The sequence below is a fragment of the Mandrillus leucophaeus genome, unplaced genomic scaffold, assembly GCF_000951045.1.
Source record: "Mandrillus leucophaeus isolate KB7577 unplaced genomic scaffold, Mleu.le_1.0 Scaffold1080, whole genome shotgun sequence".
NCBI classification, from domain to species: Eukaryota; Metazoa; Chordata; class Mammalia; order Primates; family Cercopithecidae; genus Mandrillus; species Mandrillus leucophaeus.
This window is the reverse complement of record NW_012098988.1, coordinates 862722-875981: the sequence shown is the minus strand read 5'-3', so window position 1 is coordinate 875981 and position 13260 is coordinate 862722. Positions and strand designations below refer to the sequence as shown.

General features: G+C 35.4%; 1 protein-coding gene across 1 annotated transcript; it reads right to left on the bottom strand.

The window, feature by feature from the left end:
- Positions 1-8563: 8563 nt before the first annotated feature.
- GPR15 (G protein-coupled receptor 15) lies at positions 8564-9803 on the bottom strand. Its single transcript, XM_011987087.1, has one exon. The coding sequence runs from the start codon at positions 9672-9674 to the stop codon at positions 8592-8594; it is 1083 nt and encodes a 360-aa protein (XP_011842477.1). The 5' UTR covers positions 9675-9803; the 3' UTR covers positions 8564-8591.
- Between the last annotated feature and the right edge of the window lie 3457 nt (positions 9804-13260).

Sequence of the window (13260 nt, the reverse complement as noted above, 5' to 3'; positions counted from 1 at the left end):
AAATAAAGGTCCTACCTGCATGCTGAAATGTTCATCACCATTTTCAAATTTTAAATGCATAGCAGTTCTAAAACTGTTGCTTTTGAGGAATTGGGTACTTGTAAAGGAAACAGAGGGTCATCCTAGAAAGAATCAAATGATTTCTAGGGGAGGTCTCAAGGCCAACGTAGGGACTGTACTCACAGATCAGAAACACAGTAATTGAAAAACTAGAGGACCTACAACTCAGAAATGATGTTTTATAATAAATTTAGCTACTATTTTTATCTTGTGTACATCATTGAAAGTCTAAACTAAATTTTAGCTTTTTTTATTTCTACAAAATTAATGTATGTTATTTTTGGAAAATACAAGTAATAATAAATATAAAAATCAACTGTAACTTCACAGAGTTAACATTTTGCTGTATAGGGTTCCAGTATTTTTGCATTTGTAGATGAATAGTCACAAATATGTGGTCATCCTATAGGTATAGTTTTGTAGTGTGCTTTTTTCACTTAATTTCGTTGGATTTATTTTTAACGTCTCTCCACTTCAGTATATGGTACAGTATTTTTAAAGACTGCATAGTATTCCATTGTAAGAAAGTACATGAAATTTAATTTACTCAGTCAATTTGGACATTTAGATTGTTTTCACTTTTCTACTTTTATGAACAATGTTGCAATGAAAATACATGTGCATATATCTTTTCACCTGGCTATGATTTTCTAGGGTAAAATCTTAGAAGTGGAATTGCTTTTGATACAGGTTTCTAAATTTTTTCTACAAAGCTTAATCAATTTACACTCAATAAGCTTCCCTCATACCTGCAGACCCAATCCTGGTCAACCTTAGTATTTAATGTTTCACTTTTTGTCAGTTTAATAGGTAAAACCGTATTTTGTTTTTTTAATATTATGTATTATGCTAAATATAAATGTACAGACTTTTTGGCAATATTCTTTTCTATGTTTGAATTATTGTAGGAAGGACACATTGATTTGAAATCCTGAGGACTAAGTTATACAGTTCTGTGTTGACTTTTATTCAATTCTTTACTAATTTTCTGATTTTTAAGTTATTTCTATTAACATACACAAGTCAGGTGTGAATTGCATAAACATCTTTTTTTATTAGAAAAAAGGTAGCCATTCTCATCTATCTTCAAGTGCTCTGAATCTGTATTGTTGCTTTAAACATGAAACCACAGGCCAAGTTTCGTTTCTCATTTACCACTTCTCCACCTGAGTTGTCAGTTTTGCTTTTGCTCTAACCCAAGGGCAAATGAAAGGGCATCTCATTAAATCACTGTGCTGGGCAAGGTTCATGTATCGTTACCTACTTTGCTTTGCATACTTTTTAGTTTGTCATTTGGAAATAAATTTAAACCTAATACTGTTCAAGATGTGTTCTTGTGTTTAAAATAATGAATCTATACTTTTAAAGTCTTACAGATTTTTAAGACTAGAGAGTCTTAAAATCTGTAAAGACAATGATAGCATTTTCATTTGAGGATGCTAATGTGAACACTTTAAGAAAATGTAACAATGTTTAGGAAGTAACCATATCAAAATAACAATTACGTAAGTGACTTGTATATGGACTAAGTATGGGCTTCTTCTAAACACTGGAAAAGACCAAGGAAAATTATTTGACTTGTCATTTTCCTTGTATATACCAAGCTCTTCTTGGGTGTCACTATTTCATTATTTGATTAAAAAAAAAAAAAGCAACTATGTGGATTCTAAACTCCATGAAAAACAAGTTCTGCTTCTACCTTTTAAACTCCTATAGAGTCGAGTAAAGTGATATACATATATCACTCTATATATTTATTGTGAACAAATACGAATATATATATATATATTTGTTCAACTTTTTTTTTTTTTGAGATAGAATTTCGCTCTTGTTGCCCAGGCTGGAGTGCAATGGCACGATCTTGGCTCACTGCAACCTCCACCTCCCGGGTTCAAGTGATTCTTCTGCCTCAGCCTCCAAGTAGCTGGGATTGCAGGCATGTGGCACCATGCCCAGCTAATTTTGTATTTTTAGTAGAGACGTGGGGTTTCTCCCTGTTGGTCAGGCTGGCCTCGAATTCCTGACCTCAGGTGATCCACCTGCCTTGGCCTCCCAAAGTGCTGGGATTATAGGCATGAGCCATCATGCCCGGCCTCAACCTTTGTTTTTTTTTTTTATATAGAGAGGGGTGTCACTATGTTGACCAGGCTGGTCTCAAACTCCTAGCCTCAAATGATCCTCCCATCTCAGCCTCCGAAAGTGCTGGGATTACAGGCCTGAGCGACTACACCCAGCCATGTTCAACCCTTTAGTAGAAATTTCAATGCATTTATATGCTTTTTGCAATTGCTGATGTATTTATGCATACATATGCCATTTTATTTTGTGTTTTTTATTTACTATGCTTTTTCTTTGCTGTATTTTCTCCTTTCCTGCATTCTGTATTTTATCAGTGGATAAAATAGTTATATTCATCTCAAGTACTTCAGTCTGAATATTAACAGCAACATTCAATAGATGCTTTTCAGCTGCAACTGTATACAGTATGTTTGTGGGTTTGTGCATGTGTATAAGAGAAAGAAAAGCCTGGGTGCAGTGGCTCATGCCTGTAATTCCAGCACTCTGGGAGGCCAAGGTGGGCAGATCACTTGAGGTCAGCAGTTTGAGACCAGCCTGGCCAAAATGGTGAAACTCCATATCTGCTAAAAATACCAAAAAAAAAAAAAAAAAAAAAAAAAAAAGGTAGCCTGGCATGGTGGTGCACACCTATAATACAGCTACTCAGGAGACTGAGGCAGGAGAATCGCTTGAACCCTGGAGGCGGAGGTTGCAGTGAGCCGAGATCACACCAAAGCACTCCAGCCTGGATGACAGAATGAGTGAGACTCTATCTCAAAAAAAAAAAAAAAAAAAAAAAAAAAGAGAAAGAAAGAGATTTTGTGAATGTGTAACTGCAATATGCCTGTTTTAGAATCCACCAGTTACAATGAAAAGATTTAAGAATTTTTATGGCTGTCATGGTGCATTGTGTACGATAGACATTTTGCATTCACAGTTTGATGTTTGAAATTTTGATTGAAACTCCACAGCTGTATGACATAAAAAGCAGACATTTAAACCACTGACCTATGAGGTGATACAAAATGAGTCACTTAACTAGTGAGTCAGGCCAAACACTTAGGATAGATACCTCCTTTCAACTTTTCTTTTTATACATTTTGCAGTAGCTCTGAAAACATCACATTTTATTCAATTCATATGAAGTAGATTATATGCTATATTGAAGTTGGCAAATTTAGGGATTTGTGGAGGTTTTACAATGGATGATTATGAAATACAAAGGGTCTATATATACTCTGTAAGGAAAAGAGCAGTATTGCTTGCTGAAGGCTTTGCCACAGATATTTTTTCCATAAAAATAAAGTCTCTAGTCATATGTAATTTTTGATGCATAAAATGTTATTTTCTCTGTAAACATCACAATAATAGTTTATATCTCCTGTTTTGTATATAATTAAGAGCAGATGAAAGAGTGCATTTATAGTGTACAGATCACAAATATGCTAGGCAGGAGCACTTTTTTTCTGTTTTATTTTGAACTAATAGAAATACAGAAATAAAATATTTTAAATCAGAATTGATAGGACCTAGCAAGTAAAAATGTTAAATTTCCTATCAATGTTGACAAACATGAGGTACTCATAGATGATGTTTAACTCTCTCTAACATGAGAGTGTTAGAAAACTAGTTAATTATTATATATATTTAATTAGCAAATAAGAAAAATCACTGAATAATATCAAATTGATGAACATCCTTTACTAGGTTGGCAGATAATGATAATAATAATGTGAATATTTTGTCATAGATCTTTAAGCACATGCAGCTAACTCAGAAAGTTTCACGGTAACTTGAAAGTACCTTTGGATCTTAGAAATTTGGTGCTTATATACATAAACCAGAAATGTTTTAGTGTAATAATGTCTGCCCAACTGGCAGAATACTTTTCCCCTACTTTTAGATTAACAATGAGCATTTTATGTAAATTTACATTTCACTACCATTTACCTTGTCATGAGAACCTTTATGACTAGTTTGATACTTTGGATATTTAAAGTAGGGTTTTTTTGTTTTGGATTTTGTTTTTAATGCTGTAGGTTTATCGTAGGATGCAATTTCCACTTGTCATATATGTTTAGGAAATACAGCTCTATTAAGGAAATGGCAAAGCTAAGATGAACCAATGAGTGTAACTCACCCTAGGGTGGATTTTTTACATTTACAATATAAAATCAAGTCACCGGCACAGTTGTTTTCCCCTGTACACTTATATATAAAGTCTAGTCATAATCGTTTACTTCTAAAACTGATAAAAACAAAGAATGTTGGCTCAAAAAAAAAAAAAACCTTTAAATAATAACCAGCGTTTGTAGGGGGAAATCAAATCCACATCGAACTCCGTGAAAGACAAAAGGAACTTGCAGTGGTCTGTAACGGTTCGCAAATATTTTGGTAGTTACAATCATCCTCTTGCTTTTTCTTCTGTGGCACCTCTTTTTCTAACGGGACTGGAGCCGTTATCTTGCTAGCAGGTTACACCAGTGGTCTGGTTTTAGAAGCAAATTTGTAATTCGTTTAGTTTTGCCTGGCTTTTATGAATGAGCTCTGTAGGAAAATAGATTCTTTGTGGCATGCACATTTGACAAGTCATTTCTCACTTCTGAGATCGCTAGGTAGAATAGAGAGTGATTTGAGGAGTCAAGATGAATCACAGAGGAAGATTTTTTTCCACTCACCTTATCATCATACTGTGCATTTCTGCATCTATTTAAAAATTAACTTGTGACCCCTAGTAATAGTCCATTCTCAGTCACGCACATAGCTTGCCTTTAAGACTGTTGTTATAGCTTTTCACCACAGAAGTGATTTTGACTTGTTAAGAGTGGACAGGTTAAGAAACTCCCAGGAATATCAGGTTAGTTTCAACCTTTCAATACAGCCCAAATGGAGTAAATGTGTTTGGGACAATATTTGCGACCATGCCTGCCTTGAGTACATTTCTTTTAAAATTAATTGTAAAGTATCAGACAACACATTACCTAGGATTTAATGGAGAGCTTTTCTGGGGTAAGTTAAAAAAGTTGTTTGAGAAATGCTGGAGAGATCACTATACTTTTATAGGTGTCATTTACATCCTCACAGTAACTTTGAACTACTTATGCAAATGACAACAAATAATGTTAATCTGTAGTGATTTCCTTGTGTGTTACGCTGAATTGTAAAAATTTTATTTCGTTTTCCTAACTTTGGATATAACTGGCAAGGCATGATTGTGTTAGGACGAAAGAGTAATTTTCTGGAAATTCTTGGCAATGCGTTGATTTGTTCTTTAGTGATATTAAATTATCACAAACTAGCCTTTAGGCTAGTTTAATTCAGATAATAAAAATAATGAAAAGTTATAAATATGATTCTGTGTTTCTATGTATATCTGTATGTATATGTAGAACATCTAAATATGTATAGAAATAGAAATTGTTCAGATTAAAAATGGAGAAATATTATGGTTTTTTTTTTTGAGATGGAATCTCACACTGTCACCCCGGCTGGAGTGCAATGCCCCAATCTTGGCTCACTGCAACCTCCACCTCCTGGGTTCAAGCGATTCTTCTGCCTCAGCCTCCTGAGTAGCTGGGATTACAGGCGCCTGCCACCATGTCCGGTAATTTTTTGTATTTTTAGTAGAGACAGGGTTTCACTATATTGGCCAGGCTGGTCTCGAACTCCTGACCTCATGATCCACCTGCCTCGGCCTCCCAAAGTGCTAGGATTACAGGCCACTGCACCCGGCCTATGGTTTTAAAAATATGCAAAATGTCAGACAACTAAATAATTTGTAATACATTTTTAATGCTATTATAATATAATGTAATACTGTAATATAATGTAAATGTAAATTACATTTCATACCAGCAGAATCCATATATAACAAAATAATGTACAAACTTAAGCTTTGAACTTTTTTCTATTAGAGTTATATTACCTACAAAATTATAGCTATTTTTTTCTTCCACGACTGGTACATTATGAATATAAACTACACTAAGATTTTATTAAAGCCTACAATTATTATATCTATTTAAAGTATTAAGAAACTGATAATACATATTTTTTGGTATTATTTTAAATATTCTCAGCAAAATTAAAGTGAAGAAGTAGAAATAAAACAAAATCTCAGTATTTTAAAAATGAGAATGATTAAGAATTATTTGATGTTAGTTTGAAAATTTGTAAGTAGTCAATAATTAATAATTAATAACAATTAATTAATAATCAATAATTCATAAGTTTGCCAATTTATAAAACCAAAAACTATTTTCAGCTTTTAGTTAGGCTACAAGGAGATGTTCGATATTTCAGGTTTCTCTTAATATGAAAGATACATGAGATGAAATTAAATTGGCTAGTCTTTGAAAGGATTCTAAGTTTTTTCTGAGTTTCAAATCTAATATTTAGAAGTAAAATCACTTTATACAGTAACTTTTTACAGTATCCTTGATAATTCTATAGACATAGATATTACCCACTACATTTAGGTATGAAAGATTAAAATGACCTTATTAGTATCATAACATTAAGGGTGAAGCTAAAATTAATAGGCCAGGTTTTCTCCTTTCCCAACCAATAACTTAGCTGATTGATTCAGCTATTTTTTAAAGGCAGTATTTTTCAAAGGCAGTAAGTTTCACGATTAGTAACGGTGTTTTTTGCTGATTTGTTTTAAAGAAATGTGTGTCTTCTACCTTCTATATTTTGTTTTTGTTTAACTTTTGGAGATCTATTCAATTGCATTGAATTTAGTTTTGAAGTTTTCCAAGAATATTTAATTTATTTGTTATTATTTACATGGTCTTTTTTTCTATAACCATAATAATTTACTAAAAGGTTATTAGAATTAGGATTAATATTAATATGTTGTTAGAAATTAATACAGTTCAGAAGAATACTTATGTAAGGAAATTATACTTTTATTTAATAACAGTTTAAGAAAAATTAACAAGTTTGCCAATTTATAAAACCAAAAACTCTATTTTCAGCTTTTAATTAGGTTACAGGGAGATGTCCAATATTTGAGGTTTCTCTTAATATGAAAGATACATGAGATGAAATTAAATTGGCTAGTCTTTGAAAGGATTCTAAGCTTTTTCTGATTTTCAAATCTAATATTTAGAAGTAAAATGGTAATTCATTCAAGTCAACAGTGGAGGTAAAAACATAACCCACTTTCCCTTGAATCAAAAGATGTTTACAGTAGCATGCTTGCTGCTGCAGAGTCTTTTGTGGTTGCCACTCTAATTACATGTTTTTCACATCAAAGTCTTCAAAAGTAATACAGGTACAAATTGACTCAATAACTATTTATTGGGTAAAGGAATTCAAGAAGGTTTCTGTGTATGGAAAAAATGTATGTAAAATACAAGTGATATCTTTGTTAGAGATTTTCTACTTCAGCTGAATACAGAGCAGCCTGTCTCCCTATATTACTGGATCTTATCTTGAAATTATAGGCACCACGCAAATGATGCTATAGGGAATGTGTAGCACTAACATTTTAATTAAAATACAAAATGATAATCTGCATTGGGCTAGAGTTAAGGATTTGATGAGTTCCAATTATATTAGTAATAACATTTTCATTTGATAACCAGATAACTGGGTAATTAAAAACACGTAATTAAAGCAAAGTCAAATCCTAATTTATAAAGGCAATGAAAACGAAAGAGCATAGTAAAACTCCATTAAAAAGTAGTCGCTGCACCATTATGAATGAGATACATTTTTATCAATATCTTATAAAGCAAATAGAGGTTGAATCCTGTCATATGTTTATGTGTTAAAATACTAGAAGACCATATGATAAAGCCCCAAATCATAAACACAATACAAAATCCCCATGAGTTGTTTTTGCCAATCCAAAGCCATTGTGAATAGGCATAGGATGAAGCACAATGTTGGAAGATGACGAAGAATCACTGTACAAAGCTTCAAAGATTGAGGTCAGAATCTAGCTTAGTAACTCAGAAACAATTAATTGCAGAGTGCAGGTATATTATATTTTTGTTACCTGCATTGTTACTGCATTTCTCATCTGAAATAGGCAGATTCTAAATGATTCTGAAAGTAGGCAGAATCATTTAAATGTAGTCCAATTTGGAGCCCAGTATGAAGGGCGGTGGGGATGAAGGTACCGTGGTTTTTGAGAGGGGAAAGGCCCAAATGTGCATTAACAATCATGAAGAAAGGGACTGGTTCAAGCAGGAGCCTTTATCCAAGAGTTCAAGGACAGATGGGAATTGAATTTTCTCTGGTGGACTTGATTGGCAAGGGTGAAGAAGGCTGCTCAGCTGAGAAAACAGCACGTGGCCTAATTATATCCACAACACAGGGATTTTTCAGTCCTCTCCTTAAAAACGAACTCTTCCTTGCATCTATGAAGCAACGTGAATCCTATCATTAACACTTCTTTCTTTGTTGCTGACAAAAATTAACTCCTAAACCCACCAACAGAGCTTGAAATGTCACAGTTCCCTTTAGAGGGACACAGACCTCTTCCTCCTCCTGGTAAAATCTTCTGCATGAATGAAGGTGGAGAGAGCCTTAGTGAGGTGACTATCTGATGTCTCGGTGCTACTCCCAAAGTCATAGTTTTTCAGGCAAGGGCACAAGCAGTGGACAATAGCCCGGCGGATGTAGCTGTCGAAGATATAGTAAATGAAAGGGTTGACACAGCTGTTGGCAAATGCCAAGGGTCCACTCACCTCCATACCAAGCTGAAGAATGGCCGAGGGAAAATAGCGTTCTTGCTGCAACCCAGAGACAATGGCCAGGAGCTTGAAAGTATTGAAGGGCAGCCAGGAGACAAGAAAGGCTGCCACGACGATAAAGATGATCTTTATAGATTTCTTCAGCTTTTTGTTGTGCTTTCCTGACTGCTGGTAATGGGCACACAGCTTCCTTGCAATGCAACAGTAGCAGGTCACAATGCTCAACAAAGGGACAAAAAAAGTGAAAATTAAGGCCACCAGGGACCATATGAGTTTAAGTGGAGTTGCCTTTTTCTCTGCACAGTATGGCTTATCATCAATCAGCGTGAGCTCCCTGGACAGAAGAGTAGGCAACCCCAGCAGGCAGGAGATAAACCAGATGCTGGCGCAGACTACATATGCACAGTCTGTCCTTCTGAATTTCCTGGATACGACTGGGCACACAATGGCCAGGTAGCGGTCAACACTCATGCAAGTGAGCAGGAAGACACTGCAGTGCATATTGACGGAGATCATGTAGGAGCTCCCTTTGCACAGGAAGGAGCCCGTCCTCCACAGTCCTAAAGATGCTTCTTTATCCACCCAGAGAGGCAACGTGACAAGGAAAATGAAGTCAGAGGCAGCCAGATTGATGATAAAGATGTCGATCAGTCTTCGGCTGCCGGGTTTGAAATGCAACGCTCCCATGAGAACAAGGTTCCCCAGCACTCCAGTCAGGAACACAGCTGTGTAAAAGACTGGAAGGAAGACAGAGGTGTAAGGAACATGGGAGTGGGTCTCCCTGATGTCCGGGTTTGGGCTTGTAGCATAGTAATAATCCAAATAAACTGAAGTTTCTTCTGGGTCCATCACCAAAGAGCAGGTGCCAAATCTGGTGAGTTTCCTCACCTATGATGTTTTTGTGTAAATTTTAGAAACCTCAAGGGAGCTTCTTTTATACAGTACCTGCCTCTTTCTCTATTTTTTCCCCTCCCTTTAAAGATCTTGGACAAACATGAAAGCCGAGATTAAAAAATGCAGTTTCTGCCAATCCTCAGAAAGGGCCCACAAGGAGCACCACTCTGATTGGTGTTGGTTGGTTGTGGTTGTGGTTTTTTTTTATTTGCATTTGCTCGTGAAACTGAGATGCTTTTTGAGTTCTTTTTTCAAGATATTCAATTTATTTCTTTAAGGCCAGTAATTAAGAAGTGAATTAACTTGATTTTTTCACTTCCTTTAAAGACCTCCTTTGCTTTTGACACTGAAATTTATTTTGATCTAGCCTTCTGTTTCACATAGAAGATACTGTTCTACTTTTAGAATTGTAAGGCAATGATGATGTATTCTTTTTATTTACTTTGTTGGTGAAATAGGAAGAAAACTAGTCTTTCATTTGTGTAAAGAGTGAATGAAAATTTTCCCAAATCATACCAGTCTACAACTAGGTCAAACAACATGATTCCAATTAGGGCATGAGAATCTCCCCATCTATTTGGCTCTTTCATTTCACATGTAATCAATTCTGTTTCATAAGTTTTAAAAAATCCCCCAAAGACTGGGACCACATTTTGTGCTTTTATTATTATTATTTAAAAATTTCCACTACAACTAGCATAGCATCTTGCACATAGTTGGTGCTTTGGAGATGGTAGTTTATTAGGTTTGATTGAGAAAATTCTTTTTGTTATCCAGCATAACTAGCAGAAATGAATTCACTGGGGTCTAACTTCAGGTATTGTTGTTATTTATGTAACTTACAAACACAGGTTTAAAAATCTCAAATTGCTATTTTTACCCTCCTATCTGCTATTGTAATTCAACCAGTGAAGTTCCCTTTTGTTAAGAGTTAACATCATTGATTTGGAGATTTTCTTCCTATTAACCCTCAAATATGCTTCATCAGACTCTGGATCCCCTCTGATCTTCTCTTCATTACACCACACCTTTGTAGCAGTGATTTTTTTTAGCTTCTGAGCCATGGCCTTCTGGTACCTCCACACATGAGTGAACTTTACTTTTGGAATTGCTGATTACTGATCTGGCAACAGATAGACCTATAAGTGACATCATAATGGAGGTGCCAGCATGGACACTATAAAAGGGAAGATTTTTTGGTACATTTAAAACACTTGGGGAAAAGGCTAAAACAGAAAGAATTCTATCACATTTTCCTCTCATATGTTTCCTTTTATATTATGATGACCATAGTAAAATATAACACATTTTGAAACGGACTCCATTTATTTCAGCTCTTTACTGGCCAAAGTGACTCAAAGCTCTCTTGCACTCTCCTTTTCTCCTATCTGATTTAATCTTCAGAATTCTAGTTTCAGGTTGATACTGCTATTCATAGAAAAATGTATGTTTGTAGATGAAAATATAGTCATTAAACATTTGAAGTCCTTTCTTAAGTTGTTTTTTCATTTGTTTGTTTAATTTTTGAGGCAGGGTTTCACTAGGGTGTCACTTTGTCACCCAGGCTGGAGTTCAGTGTTTTGAACACAGCTCACTGCCAGGGCCATGCAATCCTCCCACCTCAACCTCCTGAGTAGCTAAGACTACAGGCATGCACCACCATGCCGGACTAATTTTTGCATTTTTTGTAGAGATGGGTTTTCACCATGTTGCCCATGCTGGTCAGGAACTCCTGAGCTCGAGCGATCTCCCCATCTTGGCTTCCCAAAATGCTGGGATTACAGGCATGGGTCACCAAGCCTGGCCCTGCTGAATTGTTATTTCTTCAGTAATTAGTATATTAAAAAGAATCATCCCGCTGGTTGTTCTTCCTCCTTCCCTCTTCCTCCTGATATGGTACAGTGTCACCTGCGTCTTAGGCAAGTAAGCTGAGGTCAGGGAAGGTTGAAGGCTTCTCTGACCTGGGACGGTCCCAGAAGTCACTCTGGAGTTGATTTGTGGGCCTGAGCCTCCCTTCTCCTGTGTCCCTGGCTGCTGTGCGCAATTCATTTAATTTCATGGAGGGCATATTCTTTACTAAATATAGACTACAGATCAGAGAAACTAATTAACCGCTTTGACATTTCTGGGACAGAAATCTTTCCCACTGGGTAAGCTTTAATTATTTAATAGAATCATTCATTTTGTCAAAAATTGGAGTAGGACAATATTTACTCGAAAAAGATTAATAGGGTAATATAGAGTATTTAAACACATCATCTTTATCTGTGTGCCTGTGTGTTAAAGTACTAATCATGTATATTCTTTAGGTGTACTGAAATTTTAATATTAGAACGTTGTACACTAGAACCATAAGTTCTTTTGGCATTTGAGAAAATAAGGTTGATTCTGGGTCTAAGGTTTTTCTACTTCTTTTTTTTTAATCCTTTGACATGTCTCCAGAATTCTACCTAAAGATATTATAAAATGGAAAAAGAGTTCATGCTCATACTGTAGAGGAAAATATTTGGCTGCACATTCATTCTGTATCCCTTACATTTTTTTTTCAAATTTCAAAAGTTGCTGGACTGCTGATGTAAACTATCTCAAATCCGATTTCCTCAGCAAACTATTGAAGCAGTTGTAGATAAAATCGTTTGCTTTATCATATATGGCCACTTTGAAGTATGATATTTAATGGTAGAATGCTACAGTGTGAGAATACCCACCGTCGATCAACAGTATCTTGGTGCCCAAATCAGAAAACAAATTAAATGTTTTAAGCCAAAAACGGGCACATAGCATAGTGCCAGTCTTTTAGTACCTCAGAGTGCAATGCTAGTACAAGACAGAATCCACAATAAAGCTGGTTAAAGTGGGGTTGTAAATAAGCTGGTACAACGGTCAGTTTTAGGACTTTGAGTGTTCTTTCAAATAAACATGAAGATACTAACAATAAAATAGACACCTACACATAGATCAAAACTCAAAAGCAACACTGGGTTCCATAAACATATGAAAAGTCAGTGTAAACAGAGTGATGGCAAAAACAAAAAAAATAGAATAAGATGTAAGTATTAGTAACTGAATTAGAGCATATATGCCATTTCTCAGAAAATAACGCTCAACTTTCCTCCCTGACTCCTGGCAGAAATAACTGCTTCTTCCTTTGTATTTCCTAAGAACTTTAAAAATACTGGTTACAAAGTACCTGTCTCATTTCACACTGTTAGTTATCTTTGCATCTGACCCCGCAGCTGATAATGAGCAACCTGAAGGAAGAATCCATTAGTTATCTCTGGACTGGCCTCCAGCATACAGAAGTTACTCAACTAAAGTTCTTTTTGGACTCTTAAAAAAGCCATTGTTTTGAATTTGTGAATGTCAGATAGTATTACCCAGATTAGAGTCATCAGGGACACCTGCTAAGCTGTAGATTGCCAAACCCTATTCTAGATGTCTTCAGTCAGAATTACTGGGGAAGAAGTCTAGGACTTTGTATTTAAAAAGCATTCAAGGTGATTCTCATACACACAAAAGTTTAGAATCACTGTTCTAATTC

Excerpts from the sequence above, each read along its gene's own strand:
- GPR15 (XM_011987087.1), bottom strand. The coding sequence starts at position 9,674 with ATGGACCCAGAAGAAACTTCAGTTTATTTGGATTATTACTATGCTACA.